This window comes from Gorilla gorilla, chromosome 16, assembly GCF_029281585.2.
Source record: "Gorilla gorilla gorilla isolate KB3781 chromosome 16, NHGRI_mGorGor1-v2.1_pri, whole genome shotgun sequence".
NCBI classification, from domain to species: domain Eukaryota; kingdom Metazoa; phylum Chordata; class Mammalia; order Primates; family Hominidae; genus Gorilla; species Gorilla gorilla.
Genome location: NC_073240.2, coordinates 22640152 through 22657648, shown reverse-complemented (window position 1 = coordinate 22657648; position 17497 = coordinate 22640152). Strand labels below are relative to the sequence as shown.

At 41.6% G+C, this 17497-nt stretch overlaps 1 protein-coding gene across 2 annotated transcripts in view; it reads left to right on the top strand.

Annotated features, from left to right (window-relative positions):
- The window catches only part of LOC101137311 (paraspeckle component 1-like), a 47211-nt gene that overhangs the window by 12893 nt on the left and 16821 nt on the right, over window positions 1-17497 (top strand). Inside the window, exons 2-3 of one of the 2 annotated variants that reach the window (XM_055364181.2) lie at window positions 8181-8377; window positions 15861-16019. In XM_055364181.2, coding sequence (XP_055220156.1) covers window positions 15996-16019 — 24 coding nt within the window. In that variant the 5' untranslated portion in view covers window positions 8181-8377; window positions 15861-15995. The remainder of the gene's footprint in view (window positions 1-8180; window positions 8378-15860; window positions 16020-17497) is intronic. The other variant, XM_055364179.2, reaches the window with a different exon arrangement.

Here is a 17497-nt window from a genome sequence, read left to right as displayed (position 1 = left end):
CCGGCCTTTGGGTCCTCTCCTGTAACTGGGTCCTCTCCTGTAACTGAAGTGACAACAAAAGGCCGCTGGAGTTCTTCCTGGCAAGTTCTATGGGACCGTATTCCCCTGGCAAAGAGCAGGCCAGCAATTTCAAACAGACAAAGCCAAAGGACTAACATTCCTTGGTGGGAAAGCTGTCCACCTATCCTGAACCTGTAAGTCAGGAGAGGTGGTTTTCTATTGGACACCAATGATGGGGCAGACAATGGAGAGGCAGCAAGGCTTGGTCTGAGGATATGTTGGGGACATTGGTCTCAGGATATGTTGGGGACATTGCAAGTGTGGGAGACAGAACCTGATACTGGGAAGGTAGGACAGCCAGGCCATGGAGATGTGCACTGAGGGTTATTGGGGCCTTTTGGAGGGTCAGAAAAATGGGCCCAGATGCTGATGTCTACCCGGTCTTGAGTAAGCCTGTTCTGGCCATTTGTAGCCAAATCTACACAAACCTACAGACAGACCTGAAGACCACCTGGATAAAATGTACCTGGGGAGCTAGGTTCCTGGGGACTCTTTTTAAAATATAATCTTTTATCTTTTATTTTCCTTTCAGTGGTCCATGTGCAGGTTGGTTCTACAGATAACTTCTGTGTTGCAGGGGTTTGATGTACAGATTATTTTGTCACCTAGGTAATAAGCATAGAATTTGATAGGTAGGTTTTCAATTCTTATCCTCATCTTACCCTCCAGCCTCAAGTAGGCCCTGGTGTCTATTGTTCCTTTCTTTTTGTCCACGTGTACTCAGTGTTTAGCTCCTACTTAGAAGTGAGACCATGCGATGTTTGGTTTTCTGCTCCTGTGTGTGTTCACTTAGAATAATGGCCTCCATCTCCATCCATGTTGCTGTGAAGAGTATTATCTCATTCTTTATAATGGCTGCAAAGGATTCCATGGTGTATGTGTATCACATTTTCTTTATCCACTCTGTCATTAATGGACATTTAGATTGATTTTATGTCTTTGCTATTGTGAATAGTGTTGCAAGGAACATACACATACATGTGTCTTTATGGTAGAACAATTTATTTTCTTTTGGGTATATACCCAATAATGAGATTGCTGGGTCAAATGGTAGTTCTAAGTTCTTTGAGAAATCACCAAACTGCTTTTCATTGTGGTTGAACTAACTTACATTCTCACAAGTAGTGTCTAAGCATTCCCTTTTTTTCTTTAGCCTCACCAGAATCTGTTATTTTTTACTTTTCAGTGATAGCCATTCTGACACATGTGAGATGGTATCACATAGTGGTTTTGGTTTGCATTTCCCTGGTAATTAGCGATGTTGGATATTTTTTCACCCATTTGTTAGCCATTTGTACATGTTCTTTTGACAAATGTCTCTTCAGATCCTTGATTTAATCTTTAATTAGATTATTTGTTTTTTACTGTTGCTTGAGATTCTTGTATATCCTGGATGTTAGTCCCTTGTTGGATGACTCATTCGAAAATACTTATACCTGTTCTTCAGATTGCCTCTTCGCTCTGTCGGTTGTTTTCTTTGTTTGCAGGTTTTTATTCCACTGTAGTCTCAATGGTCTATTTGGGGGTTTTTGCCTGTGCTTTCGAAGTCTTAGCCATAAAATCATTGTCTAGACCAATGTTCTGAAGCATTTATCCTGAGTTTTCTTCTAGTAATTTTATAGTGTTGAATGCACCCATTCGGAGTGCATTTTGTATATGGTGAGAGGTAAGGACCCAGTTTCATTATTCTGCCTATGGATATCCAGTTTTCCCACCACCATTTGTTGAAAATGGTGTTCTTTCCCCAGTGTATCTTCTCGGTGCCTTTGTTTAAAATAATTTGGCTGTAAATACCTGGATTTATTTCTCAGTTTTCAGTTCTGTTTCACTGGTGTATTTCTTTTCATATCAACACTATGTTGTTTTGAGTATATTGCCTCTTAACATATTTCGAAGTCAGGTAATGTGATTTCTTCAGCTTCTTTCTTTTTGCTCAGGAGTGGTTTGGCTATTCGGAATCATTTTTAGGTTCCATACAAATTTTAGGATTGTTTTTTGCATTTATGAGAAAAACAACATTATTCTGATAAGGATTGCATTGAATCTGTAGATTGCTTTGGGTAGTATGGTTATTTTAACAGTATGATTTCTTCCAATTCACGACCATGGGATGTCTGTCCATTTGTTTGTATCTTTTCTAATTTCTTTTATTAGTATTGTTTAGTGTTCCCCGTAGAGGTCTTTCTTCTCCTTGGTTAAATTTATTACTAGATATTTGATCTTTTTGTTGCTATTTTAAGTGAGAGTGCTTTCTTGATAGTTGTTCAGCTAGTTCATTATTGGTGTATAGAAACACGATTGATTTTTGTATGCTGATTTGGTATCCTGCAACTTTGCTAATTTGTGTGTCTGTCCGAAGTCTTTTTTGGTAGCATCTTTAGGTTTATTTTTCTGTGAGATGAGGTCATCTACGAAGAGGGACCATTTGACTTCCTTTTTTTCCAATGTGGATGCCCTTTATTTCTTTCTCTCACCCACTTGCTCTGGCTAGGACTTCTAGTACTGTGTTGCATATGAATGGTGAAAGTGGGTATCCTTGTCTTGTTCCAGTTCTAAGAAGAAAGGCTTTCAGCTTTTCTCTATTCAGTATGATGTAAGCTGTGGCTTTGTCATACGTGACCTTTATTATGTTGAAGGTTGTTCCTTGTATGCCTGATTTGTGAGAGTTTTTCTGATGAAAGTATGTTGAATCTTATCAAATGCTTTTCTGCATTTGTGGAGATACTTCTGTGTGTTTTTCCCTTTATTCTGTTAATGAGATTTAGCAGATGTATTGATTTGAATATATTGAGCCATCCTTACATCCCAGGAAGAAATCCCAACTTATCATGGTGTATTAATTTTTTTGTGTTATTGGATTCAGTTTGCTAGTATTTTGTGGAGGGTTTTTGCATCTATATTCACCAGGGATATTGGCCGGTAGTTTTCTTTCTTTCTTTCTTTCTTTCTTTTTTTTTTTTTTTTTTGATGTGTTCTTGTCTAGTCTTAGTGTCAGGGTAAAACTGACCTTATAGAATAAACTAGGAAGATTTTGGAATCATTTGAGAAGAATTGGTATTAGTTTTAATGTAAAGAATTAGTAGAATTTGGCAGTAAAGATAATCTGGTTTGGGACTTTTTTGTAAACTTCTTATTACTGGTTCAATCTCATTACCTGTGATTCCTCTGATCAGGTCTTCTAGATTTTCCTTGTCAAATCCTGTAAGTTAATGTGTCCAGGAATTTATCAGTTTCCTCTAGGTTTTCCAATTTGTTGTCATATAGTTTTTCATAAATGTCTCTAATAATCACTTCTATTTCTATGATATCAGTTGCAAAATCTCCTGTTTTGTTTCTGGTTTTATTTACTTGGGTCTCTTCTCTGTTTTTCTTATTTAGTGTGAGTAGCAGTTTACTAGTTTTCTTTATCTTTTGAAAAACCATTCATTTGGTTGATGCTTTGTATTTTTTGTTTGCCTCTATTTCATTCTGTTCTGCTCTTTACTATGTCTTTCCTTCTACAAATTTTGAGTTCGCTTTGTTCTTGCTTTTCTTCTTCTTTTTTTTTTTTTTTTTTGAGACAGGGTTTCGCTCTTGTTGCCCAGGCTGGAGTACAATGGCATGATCTCGGCTCACTGCAACTTCTGCCTCCTGTGTTCAAGCGATTCTCCTGCCTCAGCCTCCCAAGTAGCTGGGATTACAGGCATGTACCACCACGCGTGGCTAATTTTGTATTTTTAGTAGAGACAGGGTTTCTCCATGTTGGTCAGGCTGGTCTTGTACTCCCGACCTCCGCTGATCCACCCATCTCGGCCTCCCAAAGTGCTGGGATTACAGGCATGAGGCTTTTCTAGTTTCTTTAGGTGAATCATTAGGTTGTTTATTTGAAGGCTTTTTAGCCTTTTGATATAGGTGTTTGTTGATATAAATTTTCCTCTTAACACTGCTTTTGCTGTATCCCATAGGTTTTGGTATTTTGTGTTTCATTTTTATTTGCTTTCATTGAAGACTTTTTTAAATTTTCTTCTTAATTTCTTCATTGACCCAGTATTCATTCATAAGCATGTTTAATTTCCATGTAACAGTACAGTTTATAAAGTTGCTCTTGTTATTGATATCTATAATTCTCTTGTGGTCTGAGAAGATACTGTATATGATTTTGAGGTTTTAAAATTTGTAGAGCCCTTTACTATGGCCTAACATATGGTCTGTCACAGAGATGAGGTTTTACCATATTGGCCAGGCTGGTCTTGAACTCCTGACCTCAGATGATCCACCCGCCTCAGCCTCCCAAGGTGCTGGGATTACAGGTGTCAGCCACTGCACCTGGTTCACTTGTTTATTAGATGAATAAAACTTGGAGTGCCTTTGTGTTAGCCACTGTTCTAGGTGCTAGCAGTGTAGTCAAGCAGGTTGTTGGATTTATACCTAAGATTTAGAGCAACTGTCCTGGCTGGATTTATGAACATGATATTTTAAAGTCAAAGGACCAAACCTTGAACCTTGGAGTTCTTTAGTGAGTAGAGATTGGGAAGATCAGAAGGAATCAATAACGACTGAGAAGGGAGCATTCATTCATTGGAATAGGGGGAAGAACCATCAGACTGTGTCCTGGAAGCAAGGGAGGAGAGTATTTCAGGGAGGAAGCATTAGCATTAGCATTGATTGTAATTCATATCTATCTTTTTTTTTTTTTTTTTTGATGGAGTTTCGCTCTTGTTGCCCAGGCTGGAGTGCATGGCACCATCTCGGCTCACCACCTCTGCCTCCCAGGTTCAAATGATTCTCCTGCCTCAGCCTCCCAAGTAGCTGGAACTACAGGCGCATGCAACCATGCCCAGCTAATGTTTGTATTTTTAGTAGAGACAGGGTTTCACTATGTTGGCCAGGTTGGTCTGGAACTCCTGACCTTGTCACCAGCCTCGGCCTCCCAAAGTCAGGCGTGAGCCACCACACTTGGCCTAATTAATATCTATTCTTATTTCCTTTACAATGCTATTTCTTGCATTTTTTTTTTGAGACAGGGTCTGACTCTGTTGCCCAGACTGCAGTGCAATGGCATGGTCATGGCTCACTGCAGCCTCTACCTCCTGGTCTCAAGTGATCCACCTCAGCACTCCCCAAGCAGCTGGGACTACAGATGTGGGCCACCATGCCCGTCTAATTTTTAAATTTTTTTATAAGTTATCTCATGTTGCTCAGTGTGGTCTTGAACTCCTGGACTCACAATCTGCCCGCATTGCCCTCTCAGAGTGTTGGGTTTACAGGTGTGAGGCACTGCACCTGGCCACAATGCCATTTTTTTAAAGGGTTCCTGTGATTTCCTCTTCACTTAACTTTTTCCTTGTTATAGGTCACCATTACAAATTTGAAATAGAGCATACGTTTGGATTTGGGAGTTAGAGAACTAGAAGTACAAGGTTGTTACAAGAATAGACTTTATAGACAACATTTGTTTATATAGTTAATGATCTCAGCAAACCTTAATAAGAGCTAGTTATGGCTGGGCGCGGTGATTCACGCCTGTAATCCCAGCACTTTGGGAGGCCGAGGTGGGTAGATCACCTGAGGTCAGGAGTTCAAGACCACCCCAGCCAACATGGTGAAACCCCATCTCTACTAAAACTATAAAAATTAGCCGGATGCGGTGGCACGCACCTGTAATCCCAGCTACTCAGGAGGCTGAGGCAGGAGAATTGCTTGAACCCGGGAGGTGGAGCCAACACAGCGCCACTGCACTCCAGTCTGGGTGACAGAGCAAGACTCTGTCCCCTGCCCCCCACCCCGCCCCCCAAAAAAGAGTTAGTTATATTCCCACTTTTATTACTAAAGATTTATTCCCAGAAGAAAATGCTTACAGGACCGGGTGCAGTGCCTCACACCTGTAATCCCTGCACTTTGGGAGGCCAAAGTGGGTGGATCACCTGAGATCGGGAGTTGGAGACCAGCCTGGCTAACATGGTGAAACTCCGTCTCTACTGAAAATACAAAAAATTAGCTGGGTGTGGTGGTAGGTGCCTGTAACCCTCGCTACTTGGGAGGCTGAGGCAGGAGAATCGCTTGAACCCGGGAGGCGGAGGTTGCAGTGAATCGAGATCGCGTCGTTGCATTCCAGCCTGGGCTACAAGAATGAAACTCTGTCTCATAAAAAAAAAAGAAAAAGAAAAAAGAAAATGTTCACAAAGCATAAGAGCCAAGATTCAAATTCACTTGCAAGTTCAAAAAAGCATGTTATTTCAGTGTTTTTTTCCTGTGGGAGAAAACAAATAATTTAAAAATATAGTCAATCTTTGACTTCGGAACTGCTGACTAATAAACAATTCTTTTAGGAAAATTAGTGGTTGGTAGATTCTCCCAATCTTTCCCACTTACCAGTTGGTGCTTTAAACAGAGAAAAATCCCGGTAGGGTTTTCAGATATAGAGTCCCTAGGATCATGGCTGTCTTTGGTTTTTCTTCATATGCTTCTGAATATCTTTCCCTCTCTTGTTATTACATCTTTCCCTCTGTGACAGACTTCTTCTCTCTCCTAGATTTGTCATACCCACCCCTCCTCACCTCCCTACCCCAAAATAAAAGTTAAAATTTACATTTATAGCAAGGTATCTATGCTTTTATTCATGGAGTGGGAATTGTTTTCCCATGAGTACTTTTAAATACAGGCTGTTATAGGTGAGACTAATTGAAGATATTTATGCAAAAATTTCTTGAAAGTTGGCTGGGTGTGGTGGCTCCCACCTGTAATCCCAGCACTTTGGGAGGCAGAAGCATTGCTTCCAGGAGTTTGAGACCAGCCTGGGTAACATACTGGTACCTCATCTCTACAAAAAATACAAAAATTAGCCAGTCATGGTGGCATGCCCCTGTAGTCTTAGGTGCTCTGCAGCCTCAGGTGGGAGGATTGCTTAAGCCTGGGAGGTTGATTCGGCAGTGAGCCTTTTTTTTTTTTTTGGGACGGTGTCTTACTCTTGTTGCCCAGGCTGGAGTGCAATGGCAGGATCTCGGCTCACTGCAACCTCCGCCTCCCAGGTTCAAGCGATTCTCCTGCCTTGGCCTCCTGAGTAGCTGGGATTACAGGTGCCTGCCATCACTCCCAGCTAGTTTTTGTATTTTTAGTAGAGATGGGGTTTCGCCATGTTGAACAGGCTGGTTTTGAACTCCTGACCTTGTGATCTGCCCCCCTCGGAAGCCCACAGTGCTGGGATTACAAGCGTGAGCCACCATGCCTGGTCTTGGCAGTGAGTCTTAACTATGCCACTACACTCCAGCCTGTGAAACTGAGCAAGACCCTGTCTCAAAAAACCCAAAGCAACAACAACAAAAATTCTTAAAAGTGAAAAAAAAAATTGATTGGGGACCAGGTGTGGTGTCTTGCACCTGTAGTTTTGGCACTTTTGGAGGCTGAGGAATGAAGATTACTTAAGGCCAGGAGTTTGAGATCAGTCATATTTTTTATATGTCTCTAAAATAAATATTTACATATACACATATATGTATATATGAAAAAAATGAAGACTTTCAAATACATTCATAGCCTTTTATTTGGTAATTTGTTTACTAATTTATTCATTCAAGAAATATATATTAAATGTATATACTGCACTCTAGGTACTTGAGGTACAGCATTTAACAGCCACATTTGATGTCGTCAGTTGAGTTTATAGTCTATCAAGGGAAAGAGGTATTAAATAATTAACTACAATGGTAGTAAGTTAGGCCTTGATTTTTGGGGCCTACCCAATTAATTGGCACATAACACTCAGTAAAATCTAGCTGGTTTTACTAGAAAAACATCTGATCCAGACAGTTAATTCATATGTTCCAGACTTTCCTTTGTAAAATATTTCATTGACTGAAAACCAGAAAATGAAACCTCCAAAAGCAGAAATTTTGCAGGTAATAATTAGGAGAATGCAGGTTGTAGCATCAGATTGTGTACGTTTGAATTATTGTTCCATTATTAGTTGAACATTCTTGGGCAGTTCTTAAACTCAGGCCTGTAATCACAATATTGTCACGAGGTAATTCATGTAGACACGGTGTCTCACACGGTGTCTTGGACATTGTAAGTGCTTGTTGTTCTCATTTGTTGTTGTTTTACCTTTTAAGCATACATTTCTGTATGTTTTAATGTTAATTTAGGGAAAGAGAACAACCACCACGTTTTGCTCAACCTGGGACATTTGAATTTGAGTATGCATCTCGATGGAAGGCTCTTGATGAAATGGAAAAGCAGCAGCGTGAGCAGGTTGATAGAAACATCAGAGAAGCCAAAGAGAAACTGGAGGCAGAAATGGAAGCAGCTAGGCATGAACACCAATTAATGCTAATGAGGCAAGGTAAATATGGATTTTCATGTACATGTGGTATGATTTTTTTTTTCCCTTAAGTGTGTGTACCATTCATGTACTACTGTGTAAAGTGCCATTTAGGAGTTTAGAGGTAAAGTTGGAACTCAACATATTAGGTGTGAAAATCTCCCTTTTCCCAGATAACTTACCTTAAAAAAAAACACAACTTATTAAAAGTTAGTTTTACTTGCCGGGCGTGGTGGCTCATGTCCATAATTCCGGCACTTTGGGGGGCCAAGGCAGGTGGATCACCTGAGCTCGGGAGTTCGAGACAAGCCTGACCAACATGGGGAAACCCCATCTCTACTAAAAATACAAAATTAGCCAGGCATGGCGGTGTGCACCTGTAATGCCAGCTAGTTGGGAGGCCGAGGCAGGAGAATCGCTTGAACCTGGGAGGTGGAGGTTGCGGCGAGCTGAGATCGTGTCATTGCACTCCAGCCTGGGCAACAAGAGCGAAACTCTGTCTCAAAAAAAAAATTAGTTTTACTTTTGCAAGTAGTATTGTTGGAGGTAATTTGAGGATATTAAATTGTGCCAGTACCAAATACATGATTCTCTTGGCAAACAGAAACATAGTGGGCGAATTTTGGTAGGTAGACATGGCACATACAGGAATTTTTATTTGATGAGAAGAAGAATTTGGACAAATGCTGGCTATTTAAGATTATTATTACATGTTTGAAAGAGTACCGATGGATAATCTGGTAGAGAAGAAAAAGATTCATGGGAGACTCATATGGGGATTTAGGGAAAGTTAGTAATTGGCAAGAATATATACATATATATATACATATATATGTGTGTGTGTGTATATATATATATATATTTTGAGGTGGAGTCTTGCTCTGTTGCCCAGGCTGGAGTGTAATGGCGTGATATCGTTTCACTGCAACCTCTGCCTCCTGGGCTCAAGCAATTCTCCTGCCTCAGTCTCCTAAGTAGCTGGGATTACAGGCACACACCACAATGCCCGGCTAATTTTTTTGTATTTACCTTCTCTTGGCTGTCCCCAGAGATCAAGATACCACAGCTGCCTGCCTGAGTTTCTGCAGCAGCATTCCTGCTGAACGTTTCTGCCATCTAATCTTGGCTTTCTTTAAACCACTCTGTGTACTAGATTCAGTATTTTTCTTAGCAGGTGAAAATTTGATCATTCTTCTCTAAATCCTTTTGGGTAAATTCTCACTTACTTTAGAATGAAGTGTAGGTTTTTTTGGTATGTGTGTTCTAGTATTTCATACATCACTATTCAGTAAATGTTTATTGAGCAATTATGATCAAGTCATTCAGTAACTGTGCTGATGCCACATACGTTAAAACAAAATTGAGCCCAGCAAACAATAGAAACTAGTTAGGTGTTTTGGTTTAATTTGGACCCTAAGCTTGGTAGTTCTATCAGTTCACTCTTCTAACAAAACTGAACTCATTTCTATCTTATAGTAGATTTAAAGATAAACTCTCATTAGCTGGCTGTGGTGGCAGGTGCCTGTAATACCAGCTACTCGGGAGGCTGAGGCAGAGAAGTACTTGAACCCAGGAGGTGGAGGTTGCAGTGAGCCGAGATCACGCCACTGAACTCCAGCCTGGGCGAGAGAGCGAGACTCCATTTCAAAAAAAAAAAAAAAAAGATAAACTGTCTTTTATTTTGTGGAAAATTTGCAAGTTGTTATTTGAGATAAAGGTACTGAATCATTCATTAGTTGTTAGAGCTGGAAGAGAGACATTTTTTTTTTTTTTGGACAAAATCTCACTCTGTCGCCCAGACTGGAGTACACGGGTGTGATCTTAGCTCACTGCAACCTCCACCTCCGGGGTTCAAGTGATCCTCCTGCCTCAGCCTCCTAAGTGGGTGGGATTACAAGTGTGTGCCTCCACACTCGGCTAATTTTTTGTATTTTTAGTAGAGATGGGGTTTTACCATGTTGGCCAGGCTGCTCTTGAACTCCTGACCTCGGGTGATCCACGCGCCTTGGCCTCCCAAAGTGCTGGGATTGCAGGCATGAGCCACCGTGCCTGGCCAGTTTTTTTGTATTTTTAGTAGAGATGGGATTTCTCCATGTTGGCCAAGCTGGTCTTGAACTCCTAGCCTCGAGTGATCTACCCACCTTGGCCTCCCATAGTGCTGGGATTACAGATATGAGCCACCGTGCCCAGCCAAGAGATCTTAAAGTTTGTCCAGTCCAGTGGTTTTGAAATTTTATTACCCATTAGAATCATCTTGGAAATTTTTGAAATTTTGTTTCCTGGGCTCTGTGGTTGCCCTAGCCCTTCTGTTCAATATGAATTGTTTTCTCTTAGCCTGCTAGGCACTTCTCTGCCATTTTGTTTCCCACCTACCTACAGTTGTGCCCTAGTTAGATAATAATGTTGATTAGATGTGGAAGCATCTGTACTAAAGATTTGTGTTGATGCTACAAACAGTGGTATAACATTCACTAATTTAGCACATCTTTAATGTCAGTTATGGGAGACACGTCTGAGGTACTGAGGATATATTGATGGCAAAGAACATTTCCTTAGACTTCAGTTTTTTCTTGAGCTCTTAGAAAACTTTGCCTGAAGGTATTTTGATGTTTGAAGTAGAGTAATTTTGCAGAGTTATTTCCCCTGAGTTTAAGTTTTGTTGTTTATCATGTGTGTTCATCTAAAGTCTCTGCTAACAATATCTTAGTTTATAATATTAGAAAATCACATTGCCTATTGAATCCTACTCCCTGCTTCTGGGTTCACTTGTGAGGAAGTACTTGTACTTATTTGATCCAAAGTCTGCAATTGGTAAATTTCAGTTGTAGTTTGTTTAAAAATTTAAAAAGTTACAACTTCCTCCCATTTGTTCTACAGTTTCATATTTCTTTTTTTTTTTTTTCTTTTTTGAGACAGACTCTTTCTCTGTCGCCCAAGCTGGAGTGCAGTGGTGCAACCTCAGCTCACTGTAACCTACCTTCTGCTTTTTTGTAGGAATCACTCTTCTGTATTTTAAGTCTCTTTTGTATCCTTTAATGAAAAAAAATTTGCATATGTCATTAGATGTTTGTGTGTATTTGTAAGCAAAAAAAAAACAAAATTCATAACGAAAAAACAAACTGGCTGGGCACAGTGGCTCATGCCTGTAATTCTAGCACTTTGGGAAGCTGAGGTGGGAGGATTGCTTGAGTCCAGCAGTTCAAGACTAACCTCAGCAACATAGTGAGACCCCATCTCTACCAAAAGTACAGAAATGAGCTGGGCATGGTGGCATGTGTCTGTAGTTGCAGCTACTTGGGAAGGCTTAGGAGGGAGGATCACTTGAGCCTGGGAGCTTGAGGCTGTAGTGAGCTGTAATTATGCCACTGTACTCCAGCCTGGGTGACAGAACGAGACTCTGTCTCCAAAAATAAAGCTGTTTACCTTTTCTGTAACTTTTTTACTTTCAACATGAATATATATGTAAATATCTGCCTTATATTTTTAATGGCTGTATGATATTCTTTTATATGGGTATAATTAGTTTAGTTCATCCTCTTTCAATAACAATTTCTCTTTTCAGTTTGTTTTTAAAAGCAGTGCTGCAAAGAATATATATGCATGTATCAGAAAATTTTTGTAAATTTTTTTTTTCTTTTTCGAGACAGAGTCTCGCTCTGTTGCCCAGGCTGGAGTGCAGTGGCACGATCTCGGCTCACTGCAACCTCCACCTCCTGGGTTCAAGCGATTCTCCTGCTTCAGCCTCCTGAGTAGCTGGGATTACAGGCATGCGCCACCATGCCTGGCTAATTTTGTATTTTAGTAGAGACGGGGTTTCTCCACGTTGGTCAGGCTGGTCTCGAACTCCTGACCTCAAGTGATCCACCTGCCTCAGCCTCCCAAAGTGTTGGGGTTACAGGCGTGAGCCACCACATCCAGCCGTAAATGTTGATTCTTATTGAACACGTGGGTACCTTACAATAATAATTGTTTGATTTATACTTTACTGATAGTTATTTAGTCCTTTCTAGATTCAAATCCCATTACATAAGAAAAATTTTTTTTTTTGAGATGGAGTCTCACTCTGTTGCCCAGGCTGGTGTTCAGTGGCACAATCTCAGCTCACTACAACCTCCAGCTCCCGGGTTCAAGTGGTTCTCCTCCCTCAGGCATGAGCCACCATACCTGGCTAATTTTTGTATTTTTAGTAGAGACGGGGCTTCGCCATGTTGGCCAGGCTGGTCTCAAACTCCAGGACTCAAGTGATCTGCCCGTCTCAGCCTCCCAAAGTGCCAGGATTACAGGCATGAGCCACTGTGCCTGGCTCCATTACATTTTTTTTTTAACTTTTATTTATTTAGAGATGGAGTCTCTCTCTATTGCCCAGGCTGGAGTGCAGTGGTGCAATCTCGGCTTACTGCAACCTCTGCCTCTGCATTTCAAGTGATTCTCCTGCCTCAGCCTCCTGAGTAGCTGGTATTACAGGTGTGCACCACCACACTTGGCTACTTTTTGTATTAGTAGTAGAAACGATATTTCTCCATGTTGGTCAGGCTGATCTTGAACTCCTGACCTCGTGATCTGCCTGCCTCAGGTGGATCCCTGAGCACTCCCAAAGTGCTAGGATTACTCCCAAAGTGCTAGGATTACAGGTGTGAGCTACTTGGGAAGCCGAGGCAGGAGAATCGCTTGAACCAGGGAGTCGGAAGTTGCAGTGAGCAGAGATCGCACCACTGCACTCCAGCCTGGCGACAGAGTGAGATTCCATCTCAAAAAACAAAAACAAAACAAACCAAACAAAACAAACCAAACAAAACAAATATGTTGCTCTGAGCCCTTCTTAAAGAAATCAAAAGAGGATAAACATCAGACAAGTGAAGAACAGAACAGTCATGCCTGGACCTACTTGAGATATTAGGATTTAAATACATGTGTGGTTTATGATTAAAGAACATTAATGCCGACAGGAGATCGAGACCATCCTGGCTAACATGGTGAAACCCCATCTCTATTGGAAATACAAAAAATTAGCCAGGCCTGGTGGCATGCGCCTATAGTCCCAGCTACTTGGGAAGCTGAGGCAGGAGAATTGCTTGAACCCAGGAGGTGGAGGTTGCAGTGAGCCAAGACCATGCCACTGCACTCCAGCCAGGGTGACAGAGCAAGACTCCGTCTCGAAAAAAAAAAATTAATTCAGTGTCATAAATCCAGACAGATCAGAGGTAAAATAAAAACTGAAAGAAAAATAAAGAGACTAGTATTTTTAGAAAATAGAATTGTTAGATCAGAACTTATACATTCAGTTTTCATGACTTGTGCAATTTTAAATTGAGAAAACACTGTCTCACAGTCTAGCAAATCAAAATTTTAGTTTGTTTATATTCCTTTTTTCTGTACCTGTATTTATGATACATTGAAATTATAGCATATAATTTCATGTAATTTTATCATTAAATTTGTTAGGACAGCATTTTAATTAATTAATTAATTAATTTGAGACAGTCTTACTCGTCAACCAGGCTGGACTGCGTTGGCGCAATCTCTGCTCACTGCAACCTGTGCCACCCAGGTTCAAGTGATTCTTCTGCCTCAGCCTCCTTGAGTAGCTGGGATACAGGCGTGTGCCACCATGCCCGGCTTATTTTTGTAGTTTTAGTAGAGACAGTGTTTTGCCATGTTGGCCAGGCCGGTCTCAAACTCCTGACCTCAAGTGATCCACCCACCTTGGCCTCCCAAAGTGCTGGGATTACTTTCGGAGGCCGAGGCAGCCTCCCACTTTGGTAAGTCACTGTGCCCAGCCAGGAAAGCATTTCAAAGTGTTATTTGGTTTAGTAAGTAATAAGTAATACTGTAGATGATGCCTTCATGTCTGTAGATGGCTTTGTTTTAATTTATTAAGAAAAATTCCTGAGTGTAATTTCCTGGATCAAAAGATAAAGACATCTCTAGTTATGTACTTTTTACAGTTTTTTCCCTTACAAAGATGTTATCATGGCAGTGTACAGATGTATAAGCTTTAGTGAAATTTCAGGAACTTTGGGTATTAGAAACTTTAAAAAATTTATAATTTAGTGAGCATAAAATGGTAGTTTTAAGTTTATAGTTCTTTTAAGTATTAGGTAATTGTGCTTATTTGATAATTTGATTGTTGGAGCCTTTGAGCTAATTATACCAATGTTACAGGTAAGGTGATAAGATCTGAGAGGTTAAAAGCCTGTCAGTCCTGGCTGTTGGGGAGACTGAGGTGGGAGGATCTCTTGAGCCCAGGTTTTTGAGGCTGTAGTGAGCTACCATCATGCCACTCTACTCCAGCCTAGGTGCCAGAGTGAGACCCTGTCTCTGAGAGGAAAAAAAAAGGTATTTAAGTAATTGTTTTTTTTTTTTTTTTGAGACGGAGTTTTGCTCTTGTTTCCCAGGCTGGAGTGCAATGGTGTGATCTCGGCTCACTGCAACCTCTGCCTCCCGGGTTCAAGCGATTCTCCCACCTAAGCCTCCTGAGTAGCTGGGATTACAGGCATGCGCTACCACACCCGGCTAATTTTTGTGTTTTTAGTAGAGACGGGGTTTCTCCATGTTGGTCAGGCTGGCCTCGAACTCCCGACCTCAGGTGATCCACCTGCCTTGGCCTCCCAAAATGCTGGCATTACAGCCGTGAGGCACCACACCTGGCCCTAATATTTGTATTTTTTGTAGACAGGGTTTCACTGTGTTACTTAGGCTGGTCTCGAACTCCTCAGCTGAAGTGATCTGCCTGCCTTGGCTTACTGAAGTGCTGGGATTACAGGCACAAGCCAGCCTCTTTAATTTCTTGACATAAAGATGAATTTTTATTTATTTATTTATTTTTTGAAATGGAGTCAACTCACTCTGTTGCATTTGCTCTGTTGCATTTTATTTTAGAGACAGTCCTGCTATGCAACCCACTCTGTTGCCCACCTGGGCCTCCCAAACTGTTGGGATTATAGGCATGAGCCACCACGCCCAGCCAAGAGGAGTTTATTATGCTTTTTTTCCCCAACAAGAATGAACTTGTTTTTGAGATGGAGTCTTGCTCTGTCATTCAGGCTGGAGTGCAGTGGCACAATCTCGACTCACTGCATCCTCTACCTCCCGAGTTCAAGTGATTCTCCTACCTCACCCTTCTGAGTAGTTGGGACTGCAGGCACGCACCACCATGCCCAGCTAATTTTTGTAGTTTTGGTGGAGTTGGGGTTTTGCCTTGTTGGCCAGACTGGTCTCAAACTGCTGGCCTGGAGTGATCCACCTGCCTTGGCCTCCCAAAGTATTGGGATTACAGGCATGGGCCACCGCACCTGGCCAAGAATGAACTTGAATACTCTTTTTTATATACATGAAGAAACGTGCTCAGAAAGGATATTTATTTGATTAATTACCTAGCTTACAATTTATTATAAAATGAGTAATATACCAATATATTGCCAGTGACAGAGAACTTCTATGCTTATTGGTATAAAAATATGGAAAGGGAAACTAAAAATATTACTGTGTAGTCATTATTTTGTAGATCTAATGAGGCATCAAGAAGAACTCAGATGCTTGGAAGAACTCAGAAATCAAGAGTTGCAGAGGGTGGAGCCAAGATGGCCGAATAGGAACAGCTCCATTCTACAGCTCCCAGCATGAGCGACGCAGAAGACGAATGATTTCTGCATTTCCAACTGAGGTACCAGATTCATTTCACTGGGGATTGTCAGTGCGTGCAGGACAGTGGGTGCAGCGCACCAAGCATGAGCCGAAGTAGGGCAAGGCATTGCCTCACCCGGGAAGCACAAGGGGTCAGGGAATTCCCTTTCCTAGCCAAGGAGAGGGGTGACAGAGGGCACCTGGAAAATCGGGTCACTCCCACCCTATTACTGTGCTTTTCTGATGGTCTTAGCAAATGGCACACCAGGAGATTATATTCTGCACCTGGCTTGGAGGGTCCTATGCCCACGGAGCCTCGCTCATTGCTAGCACAGCAGTCTGAGATCGAACTGCAAGGCAGCTGCGAGTCTCAGGGAGGGGCGCCCATGATTGCCGAGGCTCGAGTAGGTAAACAAAGCGGCTGGGAAGTTCGAACTGGGTGGAGCCCACCGCAGCTCAAGGAGGCCTGCCTGCCTCTGTAGACTCCACCTCTGGGGGCAAGGCATAGCCAAGCAAAAGGCAGCAGAAACCTCTGCAGACTTAAATGTCCCTGTCTGACAGCTTTGAAGAGAGCAGTGGTTCTCCCAGCACGCAGCTTGAGATCTGAGAATGGATAGACTGCCTCCTCAAGTGGGTCCCTGATCGCCAAGTAGCCTAACTGAGAGGCACCACCCAGTAGGGGCAGACTGACACCTCACATGGCCGGGTTCTCCTCTCAGACAAAACTTTCAGAGGAACGATCAGGCAGCAACATTTGCTGTTCACCAATGTCCGCTGTTCTGCAGCTTCTGTTGCTGATACCCAGGCAAACAGGGTCTGGAGTGGACCTCCAGCAAACTCCAACAGACCTGCAGCTGAGGGTCCTGAATATTAGAAGGAAAACTAACAAACGGAAAGGACATCCACACCAAAACCCCATCTGTATGTCACCATCATCAAAGACCAAAGGTAGATAAAACCACAAAGATGGGGAAAAAACAGAGCAGAAAAACTGAAAATTCTAAAAATCAGAGTGCCTCTCTTCCTCCAAAGGAATGCAGCTCCTCACCAGCAATGGAACAAAGCTGGATGGAGAATGACTTTGACGAGTTGAGAGAAGAAGGCTTCAGATGATCAAACTACTCCGAGCTAAAGGAAGAAGTTTGAACCCATGGCAAAGAAGTTAAAAACCTTAAAAAAAGATTAGACAAATGGCTAACTAGAATAACCAATGCAGAGAAGTGCTTAAAGGACCTGATGGAGCTGAAAACCAAGGCACAAGAACTATGTGACGAATGCACAAGCCTCAGTAGCCGAATCGATCAACTGGAAGAAAGGATATCAGAGATGGAAGATCAAATGAATGAAATGAAGCAAGAAGAGAAGTTTATAGAAAAAAGAATAGAAAGAAATGAACAAAGCCTCCAAGAAATATGGGACTATGTGAAAAGAGCAAATCTACGTCTGATTGGTGTACCTGAAAATGATGGGGAGAATGGAACCAAGTTGGAAAACACTCTGCAGGATATTATCCAGGAC